The sequence below is a fragment of the Melospiza melodia genome, chromosome 13 (assembly GCF_035770615.1).
Source record: "Melospiza melodia melodia isolate bMelMel2 chromosome 13, bMelMel2.pri, whole genome shotgun sequence".
Classification (NCBI taxonomy): Eukaryota; Metazoa; Chordata; class Aves; order Passeriformes; family Passerellidae; genus Melospiza; species Melospiza melodia.
The window spans coordinates 20540897-20568642 of NC_086206.1; the positions used below are offsets into that span (position 1 = coordinate 20540897).

Sequence of the window (27746 nt, forward strand, 5' to 3'; positions counted from 1 at the left end):
CTGGCAGCTCCATGTCACTCACCCAGGTCAGTACCACAGCAGGAGCTGTGCAAAAAGCAGGGAAAAAAGCAGAATTCCAGCCATCACCAGCCTGGGATTGTCACCCTCATCCTTCTCAGCACCTCAGAGGTAAATTTAGTGCAAAAAGCAGGGAAAAGCAGAATTCCAGCCATCACCAGCCTGGGATTGTCACCCTCATCCTTCTCAGCACCCCAGAAATAAATTTATCACTTAACAGATTTTTCAGCTGTAGGAAGGGGAGCTCATTGCTTAATTCCCACCAGGTTACCTCACCTTAAAAAACCTTCCCAAATTTCTGAGTGGAAGGGAAAGAGGGGCAGCAACAGCCCTGCACAGCTCCTACACCACATCAATAATTTCCTGATGGTTTCCTGTCCCATCAGGAAAAGAGCAAACTTAAGTCCAAGCTTGGTTTAGGCTTCAGAAGGGCAGGGATCAGAGGGACCAAAGATTTTGGGAATATAAACCACGGATGCCCATGTGTGGGCACACAAGGAGCTCCATCATAATTCAGAAAATTCTTTCTGGATCAGCTCTGCTCACAGAGACACTGGAAAAACAGGGAATAAGAGTTGTTAAAAACCTGCAGGGTCCAGGAGACACCAGCTCAGCTAAGGGAGAAATTTGGCAGCAGCTTTCTTAGCCCTGAAAACATTAATCCAGGCAGCAAATCTTGTTCAGGAACCCAATGTCCCACCCCAAGAAACCCATGCAGAGACCAGCAACAGGCAGCTGTCAAGTTAACCAGACATTTATTAGCATTTCTGGAGGTGGAGAGGGTGTTCCAGTACAACAAGCAACGAGGTCACACACGGGTGATGGAATCATTTCATGTTCAAGCAGAGCAGGTTCCACTGAGTTGCTTTATTTCTTCCATTCGTTCTTGTCAAAATCCCACTGGGCTGTGATGCCCTGCACGGGGTTCACCCTCATGTCCAACATCCTCTTGGTCTGAGCTGAGAGCCACTCGTCAGAGAAGGTGTGAGGGACAGGGCCGTACACTGCAGGATAGGAGAGAATTATGGAATTATGGAGTTATGGAGTTAGTTATGGAGTTATGGAGTTAGTTATGGAGTTATGGAGTTAGTTATGGAGTTATGGAGTTAGTTATGGAGTTATGGAGTTAGGGAGTTAGTTATAGAGTTAGTTATGGAGTTAGGGAGTTAGTTATGGAGTTATGGAGTTATAGAATTAGTTATGGAGTTAGTTATGGAGTTAGTTATGGAGTTAGTTATGGAGTTAGTTATGGAGCTATGGAGTTAGTTATGGAGTTAGTTATGGAGTTATGGAGTTAGCTAGTTATGGAGTTATGGAGTTATGGAGTTATGAAGTTATGAAGTTATGGAGTTAGTTATGGAGTTATGGAGTTAGTTATGGAGTTATGGAGTTAGTTATGGAGTTATGGAGTTATTTATGGAGTTATGGAGTTATTTATGGAGTTATGGAGTTATTTATGGAGTTATGGAGTTATTTATGGAGTTATGGAGTTATTTATGGAGTTATGGAGTTATTTATGGAGTTATGGAGTTATGTCCTCATGCCACATCAGCAAGTTGGGAATTTTGGGCTCAGTTTTGCTAATAAAAGGGCTTTTTCCCCTGCTGCAGCCATCCCACTCGTTGTCCAGAGAAGCTGTGGCTGCCTCATCCTTGCAAGTGTCCAAGGCCAGGTTGGATGGGGTTTGGAGAAACCTGGGACAGTGGGAAGTGTCCCTGGCCAGGGATGGAGGTGAAATGGGATCATCTTCAGGATCCCTTCCAACCCAAACCTGTGAATCCGTGATCTGTTCAAACCTCCACTCCCTGCATGCAGCATCCAGCTCAAGCCACACTCCCACATGGATTCTCCAGTGGTTTCCTCCATCACCAAGATAACAGCTTCCTGCTCTCCTGTTTTTGGGAGCCTCAAGGCAGGGAGCAGCTCCTTTAACTGCTGCTCTGCCTGCTGGCAGCTGGAGGCTCCCTGGAGGCTGAATCCTTAGCTGGGAAGGCAGCCAAACGTGGCAGGAACCCAAATGTTCACTACCCAAGGCAGCAGAAGAGGGGAAGCTCTGGGATCAGCAATCTCACCACTCACTCCCTTCCATTTCCTGTGCTCCCAGATTTCTCTGAGTCAGCTTCCTGATTATTTCTGTTCCATCCCCACAAGAGACAGCTCCAGGATGGAGCTTTCAGGGACTAACAGACAGCTCCTGCTGCAATCCCTGTTCTGGCTGCTCCCCAAACCATCCTGGCCCCACAGAATTCCCATCAGGCATCTCCTGATCCTGCTCTCCATGGAACAGTTACTTACTGAAGTGCTTCTGCCAGATGAGGATGACTCCAGTGAGCCCAAGGAAGAACAGAACTCCCCCCAGGATGGTCTTCCACTCGTTTGTCCCTTTCTTCATCTCTGCGTAGGACTCGTTGAACTTTATCCGATACACTGGGGAAAAAACATCAAATCCTCTCTTTGAACTTTTCCTGGGGTTTGCAGGTGACCAGAACTCTGCAGAGGGAGGTGAACGAAGGCTGAGGCTGCCCAAAGGGGATGGATGTTAAATTAGGCTTGGCACACACCAAAGCCAATCAGTTCTTTCACCCCCACATCAATTTTAGTCTCCATTTTACAGATTATCCTAAAGTTGGGCACAAGTTACAGTGCAGACCTGAAAGGGGGAAAACTGTGAATTCTCCTTCCTTCCCTCCAATTCCCAGTGTGGTTACTGGCCCCAAAGCTTCCTAGCACCAATAATTCCAACAGGAATGTTTGGAGCTCAGCTGCCACTGAAATCCACAGGAATTTAAAATCCAAAACAACAGAAAATCTGGAGCAATTCCTCAAAAAGTTTTAAACCTTTCCCAGACCAGGTTCTCCCTTCATAACATGAAAACAGAAAAGATGAGGCAATTTTATTTGCAAAGCACCCATGGGGAGCCTTCATTAGCTGGAATTTGGTTCGTGCCAAGGTCAGTGGTTATCAACAATCAAATCCACATTTGTGTTTGGGGCTCACTTCACCCAGCTGGACTAACAATGGCATGGTGCTGTACTGAAGGGATTTTTCTCCTGGTTGGTTGAAAATAGATGGGAATCAAGAAATAAATCTAATTATTATTATTTCGTTTCTGGAAGAGGAAGGAATGGCTGAATGTGACCTCAGATATGGAACAGAAGCCACAGCAGGGGCATTGCATGTTCTGTATCAGCACCAAAGATCTTGGGAATAAAAACCATGGAGCAAACAAGGAGTTCCATCATAATTAAGATAATTCCTCCATGGATCAGTTCTGCTCACAGACACAGGAAAAAACAAGGATTAGGAGCTGTTCCAAGCATGGCCTGGAACAAAAAGCTGTCTAAAGACTTGACAAGGGCCTGGAGTGCCAGGACAAAGGGAATGGCTTTGAGTTGAGGGGTTTAGATGGGATTTTGGGAAGGAATTCCTGCCTGTGAGGGTGGGCAGGCCCTGGCACAGGTTGCCCAGAGATCCCTGGATCCCTGACAGTGCCCAAGGCCAGGATGGAGAGGGCTTGGAGCATAATAATAAAATAGCAATATTCATAATACGTAGAATAACAACAAATTTCTGTTTAGATTTTGGTTAAAAATGGTCAAGGTGAAATCAAAGAAGTTTGATAGAATAATGAAGCTTGATAGAATCACCAGGATCCCCCTGCAAGCTGCTCTCCCAGCATTCCCCAGTCTGTACTGGCACACGGAGTTATCCCTTTCTGCTCCGAGCACTTTGGCATTTTCCTTTCCTGCACGCCAGGAGATGCCCGTTTCCCCGGTGCTGGAAGGAGAAGATCCCCAAGCTGCCTCCCCACCCAAGGGACACACGGAGGCGGGCAGGGCGCCGTGGGGGCCCTGGGAGCCCCCCCACGTACGTTCCACCTTCTCCTCGGCGGACAGGGCGCTCCAGGACGCCTTCTCCTTCTCCTTGAGCGCGCGCTGCTGCGCCGACAGGTCCCGCACAAACGCCACCTCGGGCAGCGGCACGTCCCGCCGGTCCACGTACACGGGCAGCGTGTAATCCTCGGCCTTCACCACGCCTGGGGACACACAAGGACACACGGGGACAGGGGTGACACATGGGGACATACACAGGGACATGGGGACACACAGGGACACACACAGGGACATGGGTGACACATGGAAACACACAGAGGGACACACGGGGACATGGGTGACACATGGGGACATACACAGGGACACACAGAGGGACACAGGGATGGACATAGGGATGGACACAGGGACATGGGGACACAGGGACACACACACAGGGACACAGGGATGGACACAGGGACACCCACAGGGACATGGGGACACACACAGGGACACAGGTGACACACAGGGTCACACACGGGGACAAAGAGATGGACACAGGGACACACACAGGGACATGGGACACACACAGGGACACACACAGGGACACAGGGATGGACATAGGGATGGACACAGGGACATGGGGACACAGAGAGACACACACAGGGACACAGGGATGGACACAGGGACACCCACAGGGACATGGGTGACAGCCACAGGGACATGAGGACACACAGGGACACACACGGGGACATGGGTGACACATGGGGACATACACAGGGACACACAGAGGGACACAGGGATGGACAAAGGGATGGACACAGGGACATGGGGACACAGGGACACACACACAGGGACAGAGGGATGGACACAGGGACACCCACAGGGACATGGGGACACACAGGGACATGGGACACACACAGGGACACACACACACAAGGACATGGGTGACACATGGAAACACACAGAGGGACACACGGGGACATGGGTGACACATGGGGACATACACAGGGACACACAGAGGGACACAGGGATGGACACAGGGACACCCACAGGGACATGGGACACACATGGAGACACAGGGACACACACACACACGAGGACATTGGTGACACACAGGGACACAGGGATGGACACAGGTCACCCACAGGGACATGGGGACACACACAGGGACACAGGTGACACACAGGGACACACACAGGGACACACACAGGGTCACACACAGGAACATGGGTGACACATGGGGACACACACAGGGACACAGGTCACACACAGGGACATGGGGACACACACAGGGACACAGGTCACACACAGGGACACACACAGGGACACACACAGGGACACACACAGGGACACACACAGGGACACACACAGGGACACAGGGACATGGGTCACAATCAGCTCAGACGTGTCCCCAGTCCCAGCCCAGCAGGGCACAAGCACAGCAGGGCAGGGAGGGGCGGGAAGGGCTCGGGAGCAATGCAGAACTTGAGAACTTTCGTGTTCTACCAGCACAAACGGGATCACAGGAGGGTTTGGGATGGATGGGAAGAGCCCTAAAGCCCATCCCACTGCAGGGACAGCTCTCAGTGTCCCAGGCCTCCCTTGGGCACTGCCAGGGATCCTGGGGCAGCTGAGGGAGCAAAGGAGGCTCAGGGGCCCCTCCTGTCTGCACAGCTCCTGCCAGGAGGGGACAGGGACAGGGAACAGGGACAGGGACAGGAGCAGAGGGAACAGCTCAGGCTGGGCCAGGGCAGGCTCAGCTCGGACAGCAGCAGGAATTTCCCCATGGAAAGGGGGGTCAGGGATGGGAACTGCCCAGGGAGGGCTGCAGTGCCCATCCCTGGAGGTGTCCCAGCAATTCCTGAGCTGGCACTCGGTGCTCTGGGTGGGCATGGGGCACAGCTGGGACTCAGTGACCTTGCAGCTTTCCCCCACCTGGATGATGCCATGATTGTCCCTCCTGCCACCTCCCCAGGCTCCCTCCATCCCCACCCTCCCCTCACCCAGGGCAGATTTCTGTGCTCCCCCCCCAAGGCTGTGCTTTATTGCCCCCCTGACCCACCGTGTCCATGTGCCCTGAGGCACAGGGAGGTGGAGATGGATCTCCTCCCGACCAGGCTGAACACTCTGGAAGCCAACATCCTGCAGGGCAGGCAGCAACAGTCAGTGCCCGCGGTGACACAACAATTCCCACGAGTTTATATATATATATATATATAAAATATATAGCCTAAAGATTTCCTGCTCCTTCTCCAGAGGGCAGCACAGCACTCCATGCTGGAGAGGAGATTTTGCCGGATATTCTCCCACTAAACCGATCTGGATGAGCCTTTCTCTCCCTGTTTTTAACCCGAGCCTCCCGCACTGAAAGCAGAGGACATTGCCTTATTTAAACCACCCTTCTAGGACGCTGTAATTCCAAAATAAACCATACCTGGAGCGCCATGCGCATCCCAGAGCCACTGCAGAGACCCCATTCAGAGACCCCTGAGCACGGAGCATCCCAGGGAAGGGCGGGATCCCCACAAGGGATTCGGGATCCTCCGCTGACCCCAGCCCAGCCCAAACCCGCCCAAGCTCCCGCCAGGACCCGCTGTCTGTCCCTGACCTTGCCCTCCCCGCCTGTCACCTCAGTCGCGTCCCGGTGTCAGAACCCCTCACGGAGCCTGCGGGCGGGGTCGCGCCGCTGCCCCCTCACAGCCCTCCCCGCACCCCCCAACCCGCGCGGCCCCGCCAGCCCGGCCGTGCATAGGGATGCCGGGGGGGCTCCGTTCTCGCTCCCAGCCCGCTCCCCGCCCGTCCCCGCGCTCCGCCCGGCCCGGCCCGGCCCCGCGACCTGGCGACCGTCCTCTACGGCTGGCGGGACCGGAAGGAGCCGCGGGCGGAAGCGCGGGGCACGCCGGGAGCGCGGGGCAGCGAGCGGGGAGGGCCGGAGCGGCCGGCGCGGGGGATGATGGGATGCGGGCGGACCGTGGCTGGAGGTTTATCCAGGATTCTCAAAATCCCGGCGTGTCTGAGGGTGGGTGTGAAAAACGGCGATCATTTGTTTGTTTTTTTTTTTTAATTTTAAAAGTTTAATAGTGATAAAATGGTTATAAAAATAGGAATACCATTAGAGTAATAATAATTTGGATAATTTGGATTAGGACATTTTTCTGGGTACATTTTTCTGGGCAGCATAAGCCTGAAAAAAAAAAAACAAAACACGTTAACAAAGGATTAACGCTTAAAAGCAACAGCCTGTTGCATATTCATACACCTCATACGATGCATAAATTCCATTCAAACACAGGATGGGAAAGCACCATGAGGGGGATCCGTGTGCCAGCTGGGAACAGACGTGGCTGAGGCATCACTGAAGTAATTTTTTATACATAAACCCCTTTTCCTTTATTATTTGGGATTTCCTTTATTATTTAGGCACTTCCCTGGAAGTGCCCAAGGCCAGGCTTGGAGCAGCCTGGGACAGGGAAAGGTGTCGGGATGGGAGTGGAGGATCTTTAAGGCCCTTCCAATCTGAACCATCCTCTAATTCACCATGACATGGAGGTGATGAGCCACAGGCTGGGCAGGATCATCCCAGAAATCCCTTCCAACCTGACAATCCCAGAGATCTTTTCCTACATGATGATTCCAGAGATCTTTTCCCACACGATGATGCCACAGGTTTTCCCTACACAATGATCTCAGAGATCTTTTCCCGGAGGTTTTTCCTATATGATGATCCCAGAGGTTTTTCCCACCCCACAATCCTAGAGATCTTTTCCAACCATATGATCCCAGAGATCATTTCCCAGAGATCTTTTCCAATCCGACAATCCCAGAGATCTTTTCCCAGAGGTTTTTCCCACACGATGATTCCAGAGATCTTTTCCCAGAGGTTTTTCCCACATGATGATCCCAGAGATCTTTTCCAGATGTTTTTCCCACACGATGATCCCAGAGATCTTTTCCCAGAGGTTTTTTCCCACTCCACGATCCCAGAGCTTTCCCCGGTGCGGTCCCGCAGCACCGCCGGCACCGATCTCCCCCATCCCTCCCGCTCTCCGCGCCCCTCACCCCGCTCACCCCACACCCCACAGACTTTTGGGACCCTCTCGCATTTTCAGCATCCTCTCCACACCCCAAATTCTCCCAAATCCCCCAAAATCCCCTCAAAATCGCTGTCGCAAAGCCGGCCGCGCTTGGCGGCTCTTGCCGACAGCCGGCGGCGCTGTGCGGCGGGCGGGGAGCGGCGCAGGGCGGGCAGCGGGGCCGCGCCGGGCCGAACCGGGCCGTACCGGGCCGTGCCGGGCCGTACCGGGGCCGGGGCTCGGCACCATGAAGCTGACCACCCAGGCTTACTGCAAGATGGTGCTGCACGGCGCCAAGTACCCGCACTGCGCCGTCAATGGGCTGCTGGTGGCCGAGCGGCCGCCGGCGCCGCGGCCGGCGCAGCCCGCGCTGTTCGTGGATTGCATCCCGCTCTTCCACGGCACGCTGGCGCTCGCCCCCATGCTGGAGGTGGCCCTGACCCTGGTGAGGTGATCCCGCAGGGGTGTGGGGTGTGGAGAGGGGTGCTGGGGGGTGCTGGTTAGGCCACGGTGGGGAAATGGTCCAAAAATTGGGGGAATTGGGGTGGGAGAGATAGGGGTGTTCACAGGGAGAGGAGAAGGATCCAGGGGGAGCTCAGAGCCCCTGAAGGAGCTCCAGGAGAGCTGGAGAGGGACTGGGGACAAGGATGGAGGGACAGGACACAGGGAATGGCTCCCACTGCCAGAGAGTGGATTTAGATGGGATTTTGGGAAGGAATTCTTCCCCTTGAGGGTGGGGAGGCCCTGGCACAGGTGCCCAGAGCAGCTGTGGCTGCCCCTGGATCCCTGGCAGTGCCCAAGGCCAGGCTGGACAGGGCTGGGAGCACCCTGGGACAGTGGATGATGGAATAGGATGAGCCCCTCCAACCCAAACCATCCCATGATTGTGAGCAAAAGAAGATCCATCCCTTTTTGACACCATTAAAAAGAGTAAATTTCTGGTTGCTCCCATATTTATGAGCAAAAGAATATCCATCTCTTCTTAATATTATTACAAAGAACAAATTTATGGTTCCTCCAGACTCTTGATTAATGTTTTCCTCAGTGTTTTTCATCCCAGTAAAGATTTCATTTGGAAACAAGTTCCAGTAACTCAGAAAGAAATTCCAGTTTTCTGCAGCTGAGATGATGCCATGGCAGTGTTGACATCTTTGTGGAGCCTGGAAATGATGAAATGCAGCCAGAGGCACAGGACAGGGGCTGAGCCTGAGCCCTGACCAGTTAGTTTTACCATTAAACACCCAAATTTATCATTTTAAATATATTCACAGCAGTGTGGGAGCAGCAGAGCACTGTGTGTTTTCATTAAATCAGGATTAAATGTCTTTCCACAGGGTTTGTGGCACTGAATTTTGGTTAACTTTAGGCCTTCAGTGCAGCTTTTTAGTGTAGATCTTGCAGCAGGATCAGATTATTAGGAAATAAATCCTGTTTCTTGCAACATCTGCAGGAAGAAAATTATCCCAGAGCCAAAGCAATGGCAGGATTTGACTTATTTACTCCCAGTTTTTGGTACAAAAAGTTAAAGATTGGAAACTCCTGGTTTTCCCCACAATAATTAGGGTTCTGTGTGGTTCACAGCCACTGCTGTGATCTTTTAAAAAACAGAATTTTACATGAGCCCAGAGCCTTCTGCTGCTGTTCTGGGTTTAAACAAAGGCAAAGGTGTCAGTAAATCCTGCCAGAGCAGCTGTGAAAATTAGATTTTCTCATGGAAAAGGTTGGAAGAGGTGCCTCCACATCTTCTGCACGAGCTGGCGTGTAGACCCAGAATAAATCAGGGAGATCAGGGTGCTTAAACTCCATTTTTGTAACAAAGCAGCTTCACTCCTAAAGGATTTCAGAGCTGTAGCAGGATTTGGTGGGATCGGCTTCTTTCCAAGCGCAGTTATTGCTGATTTTTGGTCAGGGTGGTCCTGTGGGAGGGGTTTAGAACCAACCCCACAAGTTCCACCTCCTCTTCCCCTGCCCTGAGTCATCCCAGAATGGGATGGGAGCAAAAATATAGAAAATAGAGGAGGGACTTCCAAACTTTAAGGCTTTGCCTCCTCAAACTTTAGGGGGAACGAATAAACCCCAAACAGCACCTCCAGAGGGTGGTTGGGCACTGAATTCCCCAGGGAATGTTCACATTGCCGAGGTCCTTGAGCTCCAGGAGCGTTTGGACAGCACTGCCAGGCACAGGGAGAGATTTTGGGGTGTTGGATTGATGATCCTTGAGGTCCCTCCCAGCTCAGGACATTCCAGCATCCTCTGGTTTCCCCAGACTGGGAGCTCCAGTCCAAACACAGCAGCTCCTGTGTTTCATTTGCACTCTGAGATCCTTTCCCAAGCCAGAGTCATGAAGGAAAAGTGAATTAAGTTGCACTCCGGCCTCTGAATTTCTCTGCTAATTGATGTGGTTTTACAAGCACAGCTCCAAAAAGGAGAAACCCAGCAGCACTTCCCTCTCCTGGAACGGCACTCAGCTCCTCCTCCTCCTCATTTTCCTCCTCCTCCTCCCAGGGTTTTCCAGCCCTGCTGGCTGCAGCAAACCAAAGCCACTTTGGAATTTTCCTTGGCAGGACTGGATGTGACTAAAAATATTTCTAATATTAAAAATATTTCTACCATTAAAAATATTTCTATCATTAAAAATATTTCTACCATTAAAAATATTTCTACCATTAAAAATATTTCTTAACATTAAAAATATTTCCAACATTTTCAATATTCCTAATCCTAAATATATTTCTAACATTGAAACTATTTCTACCATTAAAAATATTTCTAACACTAAAAATATTTCTAATATTTCTAACAGGAGCTAATTGCTGTGTGATCGGTGCTGGGCTTGGAAATTACAGCTTGAAATAGCTTTCATTCCAAAATGAGATTGATTTTTTTTTCTCCCCCCTTTGTTTTATGCAGAAGCAATTTTTAATTACCAGTTAGGAAAGTGAGAACTTAAAATCATTCTCTTCTTTCTTTTCAAGACAATTTTTGGTAGGGAGCAAAAATGGATTTAGGACTGCGGTTTTTAATTTTTAAATGGATGGGGTTGGGTTTTTATTTTTTTAATAATTATTATTATTAATTTTACTGCCCGGGCTGCTGGCTCTAATGCCAAGCTTTCAAACCACTAACAATTAAAACCAGAGTCCTAAGCCCTCAAAATGGGTTTGGAATTGAAACAGCAGCTCTTGCAGGGCTGCACTGCTTTTTTTTTTCTATCACTTAAATCCGTGTCATCCCTTGGATTATTCACATGGCTGCTTTGTTTGGTTGGTTCTGCAGCCTAATACAATAATTATTGCTGAAAATGAGATTGATTTGACTCCCAGGATGCCACAGGTCAGCACCAGATGTATTTTTGGAGGCCTTTTTAATAGAGCTGGGCAGGGTTTTTTGAGGCCGTGCTCTCTAGGGACTGCAAAGGAAAATTCGAGCTGCTTCTTCCCCTTCTGTCTTTGTATTTTGCTGACTTGATACCCTCAATTCTAATAAAAAGCATCATATATATATATAGATACCATGTATTTATATATAGAGAGATATTTTCAAAGTCAGACTCAGCAGGAGGAATCCAGCTCCAGTTTAAAGCAGCAAGAATAGCAGTGTTTCAATTTATTTAATTAAAAAGCAACAACCAACAAAACTACCTAAGTGTAAATGAAAATTTGTCTAAATTATATGCCAGAAGTACATTTGGTTAAGCATTTATATAGAAAGGTTAAATAAGGAAGAACTCTCAATGCAAAACAATTTTATCTCCTTTGAAAAGCTGCTAAATGGGACAAACTTCTGCCTCACATTCACCTGTCACCTCCAGCTTTGATTTTCTACTGAAGGCCCCAAATGGTGGCATTTTCGCCTAAAATGGGACATTAGAGATAAAACCTTTCTGCAAGGACAGGGCAGCATTCTCTGAACTGCCTTGGCAGGTGAACACTGCCAGAAAATTGTCCCAGCCCTTGGTGGGTGAGCCCCAAAGCCTCTCCTGGCTGAGTTTAATTGTCCTGTCACTGGGATTTAGGCCAGGCTTTGACTGAGACAGCTCCTTGCTCTCTTGCTCCATTTGGTTAATGCTTCCCATCATCCTCCAAATGCTCTGTTGGGTTTCTCCATCCCAGCTCCATCAGCCCAACTGTGAGCACTCCCACAAGCAGACAGAAATATGGATTTATTTCAAGAACCCCGTGGCAGAGATGGAGCAGCACTGCTTTATTTACAGGACAGCCATGAGATTTCCTTCATCCTGGGTTGCTTTATTTTTATTTTTTCTTGATCCTGGAGGTTTGTTTTTTTTTCCCCTAGGATTCATTGTTGCCATTGCTTTTCCAGATTGATTCCTGGTGCAAGGAGAACAGCTACGTGATAGCTGGATATTACCAGGCGAACGAACGCGTGAAAGATGCCAGGTGTGTTGGGCCAATATTTCCTTCTGTTTGCTCTTTTAGCTCGTACCTTGGACTCTGCCAGCAGCAATCATCCCCATAAATCAGGCGTGTGTGATTCACTCTGACAACTGTCAGCTGCTTCCACATTGTCTCCGTGGGGCTGCGGGATGTGGCCTTTGGTCAGGTGCAGAAAGTCCTGGCTTTGCACAGTCCCTGCTCTCCTCCCGTGGCTGCTATAAAAGGCCACTCTTTGAACCAGTGCCAGCTTCTTGAATTGCAGTTGTCAGGGAAAAAGCCAAAATCTGCAGAGTGTTTGCTCGTGCAGTATGGATCTTGGAAAGTCTGACAACTCCCAGGTTCTTATGGAAAGTCAGGAGTGACCTGATTCTTTCTAAATTCCTTCATCGTCGCTGAGTTTTTTCAGAGCAGTTTTTTACGTGGTAAAGAAGTGGAAAATTATGTCAGTCAGGCAGTGATAGCTCTTATTTATCACTTCTTTTCCTCAGGATTAGTCATTTTTTTTTCCCTGCTGGCTGACTCAGATTACTCACTAAACAATAAGGAACCTTCCTGTGGAGCCACAGTTTAATTTTAGATCTGTGTATTCCATATTTTCCCCTCTATCTGTTGGACAAATCCAGGATTGGGACTAATTAGAATAAGAGCAACTTGTTTAAAGTATTATGCCCCATTCCTGGAAGTGTCCAAGTTTGGATGGCGTGTGGAGCAACCTGGGATGGTGGAAAATGTCCCACCCATGGCAGGGGATGGAATGAGAGGATCTTTAAGGTCTCTCCCAACCCAAACCATTCCATGATGCTCTGATTCCAGTTATTTCTTAATGTCTATTCAGACTTCATTATGTTTTTTAAGCAACACTAGTATTTTCTAAGGTGTCTGTCGGGGATAAAAGCATTATTTGTCATTTCCTTATAAATCTGCTGCACACATTTTAAAGAAGTTACAATTTTTTTTCTCTTTGAGGTTTGAGAGAATGTCACAGGCCTGGTGGTTTTTTGAAAGTTCAGTTTGATTTCTGAAGATAACTGGCAACACACAGAGATTGTCAATGGCACCACATGAAGTGGCACCACATAGAGATTGTCACCTTTGAAATGTGGTGAAGGTTGTCACAGGTTATCTGATTTTGGACAAGTTTTCAGTGCAGACTGGGGAGAAAACTCAGTTTCTGTTTTAAATGCCTGCCAGGGCAGAGTCTTTGGTCAGGGGGAAGAAGACAGGAGGCCACCAAATGTTGATTCCATGTCATTCCAAAGCCATTCCTAAACCCAGCTGAGCTGCCTTCTATCAGCTGTGCCATCAGCTCCTTTATCTTGTTCCTGTTTGCAAGCACCCAGAGTCACTCTCACATCTCCCTGAGCTCATTTCCTGCTGCTTTCAGCTGAAACTGGTGGCTCCCATCACTCAGTTCCTTTTCCTTTGTGCTCCAGCCCAAACCAGGTTGCAGAGAAAGTGGCCTCCCGGATTGCCGAGGGTTTCACGGACACCGCGCTCATCATGGTAAAAACTTCCTTCCCCTCACCCCCTGTGTGTGCTGACCCTGCTGCTGGAGCAGGGGAATGCAGTTCTCTGGCTGCTTTCATGAGGAATTCAGTTTCTCTTCCCCTCCAGAATGCTCTGGGGAGGAGATGCAATGAGCAGTGAAGTACAGTGTAAATCCACAGAGAGACTGTGGTGAGCTCTCTGCCACCTCAGAAGAACTTGAGGCTTTATCTACATGTTCAGGCAGCAATTTCTGGCTCCAGCCCACCTCCTGCAACTTAAATTCTTATATTTAATGTCACAAACAGGGCTTTGCCTCCTCGCTGCTCTGACAAAGGATATTGGCAGCTTACATTTGGCAGCTGGAGGGTAAAACAGTGGGTGGGTGTAAGATTCCCTGTTTTTACAAACTGATTTTGGGTTTATTTCCTCTCTTGGGATGCTGAGGAGGAGACTGAGATGCTATTTCCGTGTCCCATCCCAGGTTGACAACACCAAGTTCACCATGGAGTGTGTGGAGCCTGCCATCCACGTGTACGAGCTGCACGAGAACAAGTGGAGGTGCAAGGACCCCCACGTGTGAGTGAGCCAGGAATTCCACGGGCTGTGGGGAAAAACAGGCTGTCCTTGTGAGGGCACTGCAGCCTGGCTTAATTCAGAGTTTTTCTGGGGTGATTCCTATTGATTTCCTTGGGTCTGGATTGAAGGCACTTGAGATGACAGCTCATGTTCAGACTCAGGTGTTTATTATTTCTTATCAGCAAAATAGTCTCACAACCATGAGTTCTGCAGCTTTTCATTAGCAAGGCACAAAATGGCCAACTATCTCTTGTTACAAGGTCTTTAAAAGTAAACTATCCAGTTAAGAACTGACACCTAAATTATTTTCCCTTTTAACCCAATAACTGATCCCTCAAACCCTGCAGTGTGGACTTTCCTGTCCAATTACAAAACGTCACCCAAACCCATGAGGAAGGAGGAAGAAGAAGGTAAAGAACAACCAGCCTCCATCTCAAAACCTCCATCTTGCTTCATATTTATTTCTGTATTCTAAAACCCCAAACTTTAAGTTTTCTACCCTGTTCTATTACTGATAGCACAGGGTAGAAAACTTAAATAACTGATCCCTCAAAGCCAATAACTGATCACTTGAAGTCTGCAATGTGGACTTTTCTGTCCAATTACAAAATGCCACCCAAACCCATGAAGAAGAAGGAAGAAGAAGGTAAAGAGGAGCAACCAGCCTCCACCCTAAAACCTCCATCTCATTTCGTATTTATTTCTATATTCTAAAACCCCAAACTTTTTACGTTTTCTACCCTGTGCTATTACACACTTCTCACCAACTCCACACCCAGTACTACCAGTTAATTTTGGAACCCTGTTCCACAGCCTCGGGTCAAATGCAGCGTTCTCTTGTAAGCACAGAAAGTTGAAAATTCTCAGCATCCAAGATTCCAACTGCTGCCTGCTTCTTTTCCATCCTAGTGACTTCTGTGAAGACTGGACCGAAGCCCAGCGCATCGCTGCCTCCCTGCTGGACAGCAAATCCTACGAGACCCTGGTGGATTTCGATAATCACCTGGACGACATCCGCAACGACTGGACAAACCCCGAGATCAACAAAGCTGTGCTGCACCTGTGCTAGGAGGGATCCTCCTGACTAATCCATGGGCATTCCCACTCTGTACTGAGGAGAGAAAAATGCTATTTTTGAATGTAAATAGAATTCATATTCAGTACCTTGTGTGGAAAGCTGACTGATTAAAGAGGAGTGGCGTGTCCGTGGCGCGGTGCTGTGTCCGTAAAGCCACGGGATGATGTTGGTGGTGACATTCCCTGGAAGAGCTGCCAGCTGTCACTCCCAGCTGTCCTCGTGGACACCATCCCACTTGTAGTGAATGTTGCTATTCCTTGGAAAGCAGAACTGCTTCTGCTTGGCCCCCACTGTTCCTATTCCAAAGTTTTTCAGCTTTTCTAATCTTTAGAGTGGTTACTTTTTAACGATTTCTGGAAATACCTTTCCAAAAAAAAAAAACAAAAATTAATCCTGTCCTCAGGTGAGAGATGTTAAGGGCAAATAGATCATATGGGAGGTGAATGTTTTTTTCTGGCCCGGTTTGGAATTGTAACTCTCTTGGCACAGTAAAATGCAAACTGCTGAGGATGTTCCATGCTCATGTGTCACCTGTTTTGCAGTGCTTTAGCATGACAGAGTTTTAAAACAGTATTTCCAGATAATCTGGTGATTCCTGCTCTCCATGGGCTTGGCAAGCACAGTTACTGCTTGAATGTGTTAAACGCAAAGTAAATGATTTATAAAAAGGACTGGAAGCACACTGCTGAGTTTGAATCTGCAGTTGGAGTCTACAGTGAAATACTTTATTAATTTCTTGTATTTGTGGGGGGAGTTAATCACAGATCTTGTTTTCCTCATCATCCAAGTACATGGAATCAGGGAGCCTGGGTACAGCCTTGTTCAGCTTGCCTTGTCCTTCCCATTAATATTCATTTCCAAGGAGAAGTTTCCTGGACAATGCAGCTTTATACCAGCCTATAAAACTCTTTGTTGCCTCTCTTCTAACTAGTTAAACACAGCCTCAACCTGCAACAATTCCTCCAGATTTCCTTCCCTTGCTGCCCAGAAACGTTACAAGAGGATTCAAATATCCACAAAATCTCGCCTGTCTCCAATCTTAGTGTTGAAATCATAGCAAAATTTGGGCTGGAAGGGACTCAAAGATCACCTCATTCCATGGGCAGGGACACCTTCCCCATGAGCAGGTGCTCCAAGCCCCATCCAACCTGGGCCTATTTGAAAATGGAATTGTCAGAACCTCAGGATTTTGAGTCAATAAGCCCAAGTTTTCCTCCTGTTTTTTGAGAGGGATGGGGCAAGGCTAAAATCCCATTTGCAGCAGGAAATAGACCCTGGATGCCCCTAGGCTGTGGAGTTCACTCCAGGTGAGATGATTCCTCGGGGCCATAGGGTGAGTTGGAGGGAGGAGAGGAAGCTTTGGGCACTTTGGTTTTTATCTCCCTGCTGTGCAGGGTGAGGTGTGATTACCAAAGAGCTTGGCACCGAGTCAAGAACCTTCCCTAGGCTGAGTCAGGCTTGCAGGAGAGGGAAATGTTTTCACTTGTTGACTGAAAACAAGTATTTAGCTCCCCAAACCAGTGAGATAACACATTCCAGTAGCTGCTCCACTCCATACCTGTAGGAAAAGATTTCCCTGGAGCAGAATGCAAAGCACCCAGGCTGCAGGAAGAGGACTTTGAACAAACAGCCAGCGAAATCCAAGGTATTGTTGCAGAGGCAGATCCTTATCTTAGGCAGATGTGTGGGGTTGTCAGAAGGAGCTGCTGGGTCTCCTGAGCCACAGGAAATGTGTTTCTTGTTCTTTGTAACAGCATCTCCTAATCAAGCTTTGATCATAAATATGCAAATTCAGGCTAATCCTGCTCCCCTGTTAGGCAGTTTGTCTCCTCAGTGTGTAACCTGCTGGAATATTCCCTGTGACTAACCTGGGACACACTGCTGGAAGGGGAGCAGCTTTTAGTGCTTTGTCTTCCCCTTTTTTAAATCTCTTCGCTTTCAAACGAGGATTTTTTGCCACCAGCAGAAGCCCAGGCTGGCTTTAAGCAAAGAGGACAAACCTGCAGATCTTATCTCCCCTGGCCTATTTGCATTGAAGGCTGGACAAAAGCAGCAATTCCATAAATCCAGGCAGCCACCGTGGCTCTCCTGGAAGAATGAGGAAGCTGCAGGGCTCAGGGCAGGCTGTGCTCCCTCTCCTGCTGATGTGCCCCGGGCAAATGCTGCTTTCCTGGCTGGGGGATATCCTCTGCATTCAGGGCAGGAATTCAAGGTAATTCCTTTTAAAACTTCAGGGGGAGGAAATCTTGGGGAAGGCATCTCTTGCTGAGAGTGGGAAGGCAGCACTGGGAATGTGTGTCCTACTCTTTTTTGGTTTGTTAGTACTTAACTTCCAGGATTAACTATTCTTCTCCCTATCCACCAAAATTTGGAGATTTGGCATTTACCTGCCCAGATGTTTTAACTCCTAACTTTTTACCTCATCCACACAACCTGAAGCACTTGGAAAAAAGAATCCCTAAATAGTTTGGGTGGGAAAAGATCTTAAAATCATCTCATTCCATCCACTGCCATGGGCAGGGACACCTTCCACTGTCCCAGGTTGCTCCAAGCCCTGGAGTGGAAAACTGGCTTTGGACCCTGCCAGGGATCCAGGGGCAGCCACAGCTGCTCTGGGCACCTATGCCAGGGTCTGCCCACCCTCACGGGGAAGAATTCCTTCCCAAAATCCCATCTAAATCCACTCCTGGCATTCCCTGTGTCCTGTCCCTCCATCCCTTGTCCCTCTCCAGCTCTCCTGGAGCCCCTTCAGGCCCTACAGGGTCTCTGAGCTCTCCCTGGAGCCTTCTCTTCCCCATGTGAGCACCCCCAGCTCTCCCAGCCTGTGGGATTCTCTTTTCCCCACTCAGCCCAATTTTCCAGAGCAGTGACAAACATCCCCACAGGCAGATGGGTGGCAGGAGCCCCAGAATCCCTGAGCAGCTGCTCTGGGGCACTCACAAGTGAGGTCCCTGCTCCCAGGGAATGCTCCCTGCTCCCGTTTTCCCTGAGCTCATCACTCTGTGTGTCCATACAAGGATTTGGGGAAATTTTTCCCCATCCAGCAAGCAAAGCAGCCTGCTGCTGGCATTTCCCCTCTCCCCATCTGCTCCTGGGGTGTTCCCTCCCCGAGGAAAGCCAGCAGAGATGCAACAGCTCCAGCTCTTGGAGCCGATACAGGAGCAGGTGAGCGGTCCAGAGATCGCCTGGCACAGCTGGAGCCAGCAGCAGACAGATGTGCAGATGTGCAGAGCCCACCCCAGCCGTGAGGAGGAGCTCCCTGCCCCCAGGAATTCCTGCAGCGAGTGGCAGGCGAGGCGAGGTGACGGTGACAGATGCAGGAGCAGTGCCCGGGCTCTGCTCCCTGGCTCCCGGCCTGACCGCTGCACTCCGGGCGGGAGATGCCGGAGGAGGAGGAGGAGGAGGAGGAGGGCACTGCCAGGGAGAGCCGCGCTGATGCTAATGGAGGAGGCTGTTAGCGGGGTGGGCTTGCGGCTGAGTGCAGCCTGGAAAATGGCCTCGAGGGGGAAAGTGCTCGGTCCGTGAGCTCTGCTGCTCGTTCGGGAGGAGTTCAGCTCCTGGAGCCGGGCTGGGGTCCCTGTGGGGCTGCTCCCCTCCCATCCTGCCCAGGCTCTGCTATTCCCAGCTGCACTTGAGCACCTCCACACACCCCAATCCTGCAGCGCAGCCCCCTGAGCCCTGAGCCAGCCCTCCCGCAGCCGGCAGCGCTCTCTGTGTGCCCAAGGAGCCGCTGAGGGCTTTATCGATTTCCCTCTTTTATTTTTTTCACTGTCGCTTTTAGACCACATTTTCACCCAGCCTTCTCCTTCGAAAGTGCACCCCAGCTGCATCCCTCCCTCAGCTGCATCCCTCCCTCAGCTGCATCCCTGCCTCGGCTGCATCCCTTCCTCTTGGTTTCCAGAGCAGAGGACGGACACGGGGACACAGCTGGCAGGGGGGACAGCGCTCCTGCCTGTGGCACTTCCATCCTGCCGGAGCTGGGATGAGGGAATCAGGGAATTCTGCCCTTAGGAACAGCCGGTAGGTGCCCTGGGGGTGAGGGCTCACTCCAGAGTGTTCCAGGCAGGGCTGCTGGGCTGCAGCTCCAGCAGGATGCGGGCAGGACCCGTGCCAGGCACAGCTCTGCGCACGGCCAGGCCAGGCAGAACGCCGCCGCCCTTCCTAGAAATGCACCCCGGAGCTTAAGAGATGGACCTAATTGAAAAACTCTATCGAGGTTGTAGCAGCAGGGGATAAAAGGGAAAGCTGGGCCCAGATTAACCCGGAGCTCAGCGAGCCGGGAAGCGCGGCAGCCGCGGCCAGGTCCCTAAGCCAATTCCCAGCGTGGCCTGTTCCCGGCTGGATCCATGCTGGGGGAGAGGTGCTTTGTCCTGGATGCAGGAGCTCTGTGCCTCAGGTATGTCCTCGCTCCCCCTTCCCTCCTGACCCCCTCTCCTGCCCCATCCCGCTGGGTTTTCTCCGGGGGTTTTTCCAGCCCACGCGGTTCCTGCTGCTGTCTTGCTCTGCTGGTCCTGCCAAGAGCCCGTGCTTGGGGAGAGCTGGAGCTGCTCCAGCTCCCCCAGAGCCTGCATCTTCAGCTGCCTCCTCGTGACATCCTCCTCCTCCCTCCTTCCCTCCCTCCCCATGCCTGGCATCCCCTCCGGGTGCTGCTCGCCAGCCCCGGTGACTCTGGATCTCTGGGTGGGAATTTCTTCTCCACTCCTAGCACTGGTTGCCACTTCCAGCTCTGGCAAGGACCTTTCAGGAGCCCCTTTCTGGGGCAGCCCCAGAGCCAGGCTGGGAGCAGCCCCTTCTCTCCCAGAAGGGCCGGGGGCAGGAGGGGACAGGTGGCCTCGCTGCTCCGTTAGCATGGGGGTGACGTGTCACCTGCGTTAGCACACCCTGGCTCACACTCTGTGACCCAGAAAGTTGCTTCCTCCCCCTCCCTGCTGGAAGGAGAGCCCAGCTGGTGTTTGCAGAGCAGCTCCTGAAGGCAGCCAGCAGCTCCGGGCTCTCCAGCCAAAGCTTTTCTCGTGGCCAATGCTTGCACAAGGCGTCCCTTGTCCCTGCGGTTCCGCTGGCGCCTGGGAAGCAGCAGCAGTTCTCCCTGCCCTTCCTTCCCCCCAGAGGGGATTTGGGAGGCTGCCCTCCATCCTCATCCCCCAGCAGGGCTTCAGCCCCTGGCCAGGACGGAGCAGGAGGGGAGAGGAGCACCCAGTATCAAAGGGACACAGGCAGGACTGGAAAGCAGCCAGTGAGCACCTCAGGGGACAGCCAGTGAGCACCTCAGGGCACAGCCAGGCTCCGGCCAGCCCTGCAAGGACAATCTTCCCTCCAAACCCACCCACCCCCTGAGCCCATCCTCTTCCTCCCCTGGCCAGCTGGCTCCTGGTGGGCTTTGGCCACTCGCCCTGACTCGATGCTCAGCAGGTCACAGCTCAGAGCCTTGTGACAGGAACCAGGAGCTCCTGGAAGGGAGGTGCTGAGCCCACTGGCACTCAGCTCTCCCCAACCCTGCTCATCCAGCAGTGACCAGGACCCCACACCAGAGGGGTTCCAGGCCATTCCCAGTCACCTCAAGGTGGACAACCCCCACTTTACAAACCTTCACAAAGGTTTTTTGCTTTGTTCACCAGCCCTGGGGAGGTCAGGAAGGGGTGTTTGACGCTGTGTTTGTTCCTATCAGGTGTCAGCAGAGCAGCTGGAGCTGTGCTGCGCCCGCAGAGCTAACCACAGGTATTTTAGCAGCCTGGTGTTTATGTTTCCCATCCCTGCTGCAGCAAGACAATTGCTTTTTGTCACTGTTGTAGCAACAACTGCTGCTCCAGGCCAGGCTAATTCCAGCCCTCGTGGGTTTGGGGCCGTTTGTTCTCACCCAGCAGCAGCAAACAGGTTGTTTTGGGGACAGGCAGTAAAACAGCTCGAGGTGGAGGCAGGATTTGTGCTGCTCTGACTGGATTTGTGCTGCCAGGGAGCGATCCCTGGCTCCATGGGATGCTGCCTGCTCTGAGTTTGGGATGGGATCTTGAAAGATTAAGTTTGCCAGGCTCTGCTTCAGGATTTGTCTCTAAGTCTTAGACTTTGCAGGTGAACAGGTGGAAAAAAAATCCACATAAACCAAATAATTTGTCAGTTTTCTGTGGGGAAAAAAAGGGAGCTGTGGGTTCCAAACATCTCTGCCCAGGACTGTGCCCACAGCTGGAGCTGCAGCCTTGCCCTGTGCCACCCTCCCCTCTCCTGGAGCTCTGCAATATCTCAGTTATTTGACAAATCAGAGGAGTCAGATCGGGAAGGAAATCAGCTCTCCCCAGGTTTCTGACTTTCATCAGACATGGCAGGACCAAACCAGCAGAAAGTGGAGCAAAACCACCCCTTTGCTGCCCTTCACTCCCACCCCAGCCGGGCTTGGTGGGGCTCTGATCCCTCAGGATCCCTCCCAAACCCTGGGATGGGCTCTCTCCTGATCCCAGGGTGAAGTTCCGAGCTCCTTTTCTCTTCCTTTCCTTTCCCTTCCTTTCCCTTCCTTTCCCTTCCTTTCCCTTCCTTTCCCTTCCTTTCCCTTCCGCCTTCCTGCCTTGCCCAGCCGGGGGTGTTTAATGTGCGGCCGGCGTGCCCTGCATTGGAACCACTGAAAAGGAGCCTGAAAAGGAGCCTGGAAGGCTCGGGGCCTCTTAATTGCAGAGGAGGGGGAGCATGGAAAAGCCTCTGGCTGCTGCTGCTGCAGGAGAAGGGGCTGCTCGGGAGGCACAGCCTTGCCCCGGGCTGGGACCCAACCCCAGGAACGGTGAGGAGCCCTTCCCGTGCCAGGCTGTGGGGCTGGGAAGGGCAAAAGAGCCTTCCTGGAAGGTGGAGAAGGTGGAGCTGCTCCCAGAGCTTGATGGCTCATCAGGACCTCGGGGATGCTGCTGTCCTAGGGTGTGGGCACTGTTGGGGCACTTGGTACCCCTCAGGCTGCTCGTAGGGGTGTTGGGCACCCGGGGGCTTTGCTGGCACTCCTTCCTGTCTCTCTCTCATCTCTGAGCTGCCTTGTGCAGCGGGCTGAGAGCAAATCTGTGCTCCCCCATCACCCAAGGGCTTTGCTGGGCACGGACGGGGGCTCGGAGCGGGGCTGGATGGGAGGAGGAGCCGGGGCTCCGCTCTCCTCGCTCATTCACCGGGCTCCAACCAACCCCGCCAAGCCCAAAGGCGCCCGGCTGGCACCTCCTGCCCAGGCATCCCCCGTGCCAGCCTGCGGCACCCGGGAGCTGGGATGCGACCGCGGGCATCGCCGCTGCGGGCACCGGGTAAGTGCCACCCCCTGGGCGCCCCGGCTTTGTCCCTTTGTCCCTTTCCCTTTTCTCTGAGGGTCCCCCCCGGCCCGGCAGCTCGGTCCCCGCTCCGGTGACACCTGCCATGAGCGTCTGGGGCTTTTTGGAGCGTGAACTCGCCGGGATGCAAACGTTCCTTTGGCCAGGTGCTGGCACACGGGAGCCCAGCTGGAATGATGGAAGGGGGAATCCTCCACCCGAATTCTGGAGCTGGAATCTGGCCCTTCTCCATGGGGAGGGGGCTGCTGTGTGCTCTGCAAGGGTTTGCCACCGGGGGTCATCCGTGAGGATCAGATCCCAGAGGATGGAGACCCCCTGTGCACAGAGCTGGGTGTCCCCATCCCAGAGGATGAGATTCCAGAGGATCAAACGATCCCAGAGGATGGAGATCCCCTGTGCAGGGAGCTGGGTGTCCCCATCGCAGAGAATCAGATCCCAGAGGATGAGATTCCAGAGGATGAGATTCCAGAGGATCAAAGCCCAGAGGATCAGATCCCAGAGGATGGAGATCCCCTGTGCACAGATCTAGGTGTCCCCATCCCAGAGGATGAGATTCCAGAGGATGAAATCCCAGGGAATCAGATCCCAGAGGATGGAGACCCCCCTGTGCACAGAGCTGGGTGTCCCCAGCACGACCCTCCTCTGTCCCAGAGCCACCAGCAGGTGCCAAACCCCACAGGATTTGCCTCAAAACAGATTTGTTGATCTTTGGGCAGCCTCCAGGAGAGCTGCAAAGTGAGGTCCTGGGGAGGACTCCGCTCCCCCAGCCCCGTTGGGCTGGGTCACAGCTCAGGCTGCACCTGGGGAACTGATAAAAATACAGAGTTAAAAGCAGAGACAGCAAATTTTCACTTCCCCTTGCGGGCTGCTGCCAACCCATTTCAGAGGTTCTTGGAAAGGCAGAGGTCAGGCACGGGGGGAGAGGCTTTCCTTGGCTCTCTGTGTGGCCCAGAGCTTGGAAGAGCCAAAATGAGTCACTGACCCTCATCCCAATGAGCTTTTCCCAGCAGCTGCGGGAGGAGGGGTGAAGATTTCCCAATAAAGGGAATTTTTTTTTGCAGGAAATTTTTCAGCATTTTGAAAGGACGGCGTCCCGCAGTGGGAATTACCCATCCAAAAGCTCTGGGGGTATCAGGGATGCCCAAGAGGAGCAGTGGAGGATGTGAATTCCAGCAGTGCATCCCAGCAGCTGCTCTGTCTCAGCCTGAGGGAGGCAGCTCTGGGATCACACAGGGGAAACAGAGAAATTGTGGGGTTTTCTCGGCAAGAAACAACCTAGAACCAACCCAGTTCCTCATCATGAAATGTTTTCAGGGGTGGAGAAGCTGGGATGGGACCACACGGGGAAAACAGAAATTTTGGAGTTTTCTCTGCAAGAAACAACCTAAAACCAACACAATTCCTCATCCTGATATATTTTCAGGGCTGGAGAAGCTGGCATGGGATCACACAGTTCGGGAAACAGAGAAATTGTGGGGTTTTCTCTGCAAGAAACAACCTAAAACCAACCCAATTCCTCCTGCTCCCAACCTTCTCATCCCGAAATACTTTCAGGGGCGGGGAACCTGGGATGGGACCACTCAGCCAGCACCAGGCTCCTTCTCCACCCTCCCAAAAAGTTCTTCCTGGGCCCCGTTCGTTGGGCCGCGTTGAGTCACCGCGGCGCCGTGACATCAGCGGTGGTTTCGCGAGCGAGCAGCCGCGTTTCCTGTGGCTGCCGTGGGCACAGACACGCAGGGAGGGATGTGAGCTCCGAGCTCCCGCTCCTGCCTGCCCCGGCATCGCCTCCCTGAGCCTCTCTCCCCTCTCTCCCCCAGCGCCTGCAGCGAGGGCCGGCGGCGGGGCTGGAGGGCCGGATGCCGCTGAGAGGATGAGAACATGGGGCTCAGGTTATCCTGCCTGAAAGGTGAGCTTGGGCCCAGGGTTTGGGGTGCTGCTGCTGCTCCCTGAAGGGGTGGTTGTACCCGCAGGAGGCTCAGGTGTGGGCGGGTTTGGGTGGAGTTTGGGAACGTGGCGGAATTTCTCAAGTCCCACCTGTTGCGCGTGGATCACCCCAAAGAGGACTCTCCCAGCTTTGTTTTCCCAGCTTTGTTTTCCCAGCTTTGTTTTCCCAGCTTTGTTTTCTCATTCCCGTGCTTGCCCTGCACCTTTTGCTCTGGAGAACCCATGGGTTCAGTGAATCAGGTGGGTTTTGCTCAGAGGCAGGAAAGGCTGCTCAGGGACACGTGGGTGGCTGGGATGGAGGATGCTGGCCCCAAGCATCCCTCGCTGCTCCACCCTCCCCAGGGACGCTCCAACCAGGAGCTTCTTCCCCAAGTTGAATTTTCTTAATGGATTCAGGCTGGCAATGGCGTCAGGGATGTCTGCACAGGGGCAGAGCTTTTAGTGCCGCTGGCCTGGGCTGGATATGGCATCTCCCATTAGCTCTGCATCCCTCTGACTCCTGCTAATCGCCCTCGGGCTCGTTAGGGATGGGGCTTAATGAGGATCCTTCTCCAGGATACAGGGCTGCATCTTCCCTGGCCGTTCCCAAGCCCACATTCCGTGGGATTCTGCTTGTGATGGGCACAGAGTTGGATGCATCACCCAAAAATGAACTCTGCCCCCTCTCCGCATCAGGGATGTTGGTCCGGGGGATTTGGGGTCTCACAAACCCCCCTGTCCAACAAGGGATAACTGAAGCAGCCAAGGAATCCCAATCCTGCCCCAAATCCAGAACAAAGCCCCAAAATATTCCCCCAGTGCTTCCAGACCCCTGTGATGAGCTTGGAGCCTGGAATAAAAGAAAAGACCCTCCCCCTTTTCCAGCTCCCTTACATAAGGCAGGGCTTTATCCTTAATTAAAAAGAGATTAAAAATATCAGTGTCTGTCCCCTCTGGGCATTTCCTTGCTTGGGAAGAGCTGAAACCTCCCTGGGTGCCGCCTGTGCCACACGGGGCTTTTCTCCTGATTAAAAAAAAAAAAAAAGCAGATTAAAGCGATCTGCTCCCCCCTAAGGAGGGGTGGGCTGGGCAGGTGGTCCAGGGAGGGAGGGGGATCCACCTCTGAAGCCCCCCAAAAATCCAAGGTGGATCACGGGGAGGAGATGTGAGGATGCTGTGGCTCGTTAAGGGTTGGCACAGAGGAGGGCGGCGAGCTGGAGGATTCTGACGCCTGATCTCCTTGTTTTATCCCCAAAATGTCCCCCCCCAGGCCTGAAGATGTGTGTGAGCAGCGGCAACGGCAGCGAGGGGACCCCGAGGGCGGCACAGAAGCGCCTCCACGTGCCCTCCATCATCGTCACCCCGCCCACGCCCACGGGCACCGCGCTGGCCCGCCGTGGGGAGGGCCCCTCACCCTGCAGCCCCTGCTGAGAGAGGGGACACCGGGGACACCCACGTCGGGATGGAGCCACAGCCCCCAGGGCACGGCTGCTGCTGCCAGGGACACGGGGGGCACCCACACGGGTGGGTTTGGACACCTGGGATCGGGGTTTGTCCCTTTTCCTGGCAGCGACGGGGAGGGGGATCCTCCCCATGGTGAATAAAACCCCATGGGCTCTGCACCCCAAGCTTGGCTGTGTCAGTACGGGGAGGGCGGGTTGTGCACCCCAAAAACACCCCAGCACCACTAAACACCCCAGGAACACCCCTTGTGCCTGTTGGGGGACAAAATTGGTGTCCTCACCTCTCCAGGAAGGATTTTTGCCCCCCAAAACACCCCAGCACCACCCCCCTGTGCCTCTCGGGGGCCAAAATTGGTGTCCCCACCTCTCCAGGAAGGATTTTTGCTCCCAAAAACAGCCCAGGACCACCCCCCTCTGTCTGTTGGGGGGCAAAATTGGTGTCCCCACCTCTCCAGGAGGGACTGAAGGATCCATTTCAGCAAACAGCGGCGGGAAAATGAACTTGGCGGTGTCACCTGCATCCCACCAGTGTCACCTGCATCCCGCGGGATCGGGATCGGGATCAGGACAGGGATCCATCCCGGCCCGGAGCCGGGGGCGACGCTTCCCGGGGAGCGGCGGCACCGGAGCCGGCGGGAGAGGCGGGAGTGTGAAAGCAGATGGAAATTTAATTTTTTAATGACAGCAGCAGATGGCAAAAGACACGCGAGGGGAGCGCAGCGTGGGGGAGACGCTCCCGGAGCGCCCAGAACGTGCTGGCGGCACCGGGGGCTGCTCTGGGAACGGAGCTCGGGGACCCTCCTTGTGCCACCCATGGGGACGGTGGGCTGGGGGTGCCCAGGGCCTGGATCCCACACCAGGATGGGGGTAACGCTCATCCCAAGGGTGGTGGATGATCCATGGGTGGTCCCAGGGCTGAGCCCGAGGTGGTTTGGGAGAGGGACTGGGAGAGGTGGATTTGGACTTGCAAATGGGATGCAACCCCCACCCCAAAATCATCCAGAAACCACTTGGCTGAGCTGGGTGTGGGTGTGGGGATGGATGATGGATGATGGATGGATGGATGGATGGATGGATGGATGGATGGATGGATGGATGGATGATGGATGGATGGATGGATGGATGGATGGATGGATGGATGGATGATGGATGGATGGATGGATGGATGGATGATGGATGGATGGATGGATGGATGATGGATGGATGGATGGATGGATGGATGGATGGATGGATGGATGGATGAATGATGGATGGATGGATGGACGGATGATGGATGGATGGATGGATGGATGGATGATGGATGGATGGATGGATGGATGGATGGATGATGGATGGATGATGGATGGATGGATGGATGGATGGATGATGGATGGATGGATGATGGATGGATGGATGGATGGATGGATGATGGATGGATGGATGGATGGATGGATGGATGGATGGATGGATGGATGATGGATGGATGGATGGATGGATGGATGGATGGATGGATGGATGGATGGATGGATGATGGATGGATGGATGGGGAGCAGAGGAAAGGGACAGGTGAGTGATGGCAGGTGCCTAAGCATGAGTGTCTGCACAGGGGCCACTGAACAGACAGACAGACGGACACTGCTGCTGGTGCCTGC

At 52.4% G+C, this 27746-nt stretch overlaps 3 protein-coding genes across 12 annotated transcripts; 2 read left to right on the forward strand and 1 right to left on the reverse strand.

Annotated features, from left to right (window-relative positions):
• Nucleotides 1-756: 756 nt before the first annotated feature.
• On the reverse strand, nucleotides 757-6744 carry LOC134424397 (cytochrome c oxidase subunit 4 isoform 1, mitochondrial). Its single transcript, XM_063168135.1, has 5 exons — nucleotides 6668-6744; nucleotides 5894-5973; nucleotides 3891-4055; nucleotides 2314-2445; nucleotides 757-1022 (listed from the first exon to the last, which is right to left on the reverse strand). The coding sequence occupies exons 2-5, from the start codon at nucleotides 5970-5972 to the stop codon at nucleotides 886-888; spliced, it is 513 nt and encodes a 170-aa protein (XP_063024205.1). The 5' UTR covers nucleotide 5973; nucleotides 6668-6744; the 3' UTR covers nucleotides 757-885.
• Nucleotides 6745-8084: 1340 nt separating this feature from the next.
• EMC8 (ER membrane protein complex subunit 8) lies at nucleotides 8085-16125 on the forward strand. Its single transcript, XM_063168136.1, has 5 exons — nucleotides 8085-8349; nucleotides 12228-12304; nucleotides 13735-13804; nucleotides 14271-14365; nucleotides 15275-16125. Exons 1-5 carry the CDS (start codon nucleotides 8152-8154, stop codon nucleotides 15432-15434), a joined length of 600 nt encoding a protein of 199 aa, XP_063024206.1. The 5' UTR covers nucleotides 8085-8151; the 3' UTR covers nucleotides 15435-16125.
• A 784-nt stretch (nucleotides 16126-16909) lies between these two features.
• C13H16orf74 (chromosome 13 C16orf74 homolog) lies at nucleotides 16910-26274 on the forward strand. 10 transcript variants are annotated; one of them, XM_063168138.1, is made up of 4 exons: nucleotides 18894-19463; nucleotides 24547-24635; nucleotides 24830-24913; nucleotides 25923-26274. In XM_063168138.1, the coding sequence occupies exons 2-4, from the start codon at nucleotides 24608-24610 to the stop codon at nucleotides 26081-26083; spliced, it is 273 nt and encodes a 90-aa protein (XP_063024208.1). In that variant the 5' UTR covers nucleotides 18894-19463; nucleotides 24547-24607; the 3' UTR covers nucleotides 26084-26274. The 10 variants fall into 10 exon arrangements, 3 of the variants coding, with proteins under 3 accessions (XP_063024208.1, XP_063024209.1, XP_063024207.1); XM_063168139.1 differs by lacking the exon at nucleotides 18894-19463 and adding an exon at nucleotides 19552-19839; XR_010029418.1 differs by lacking the exon at nucleotides 18894-19463 and adding an exon at nucleotides 20754-22206 and having other exon boundaries at nucleotides 24844-24913.
• Nucleotides 26275-27746: the final 1472 nt, after the last annotated feature.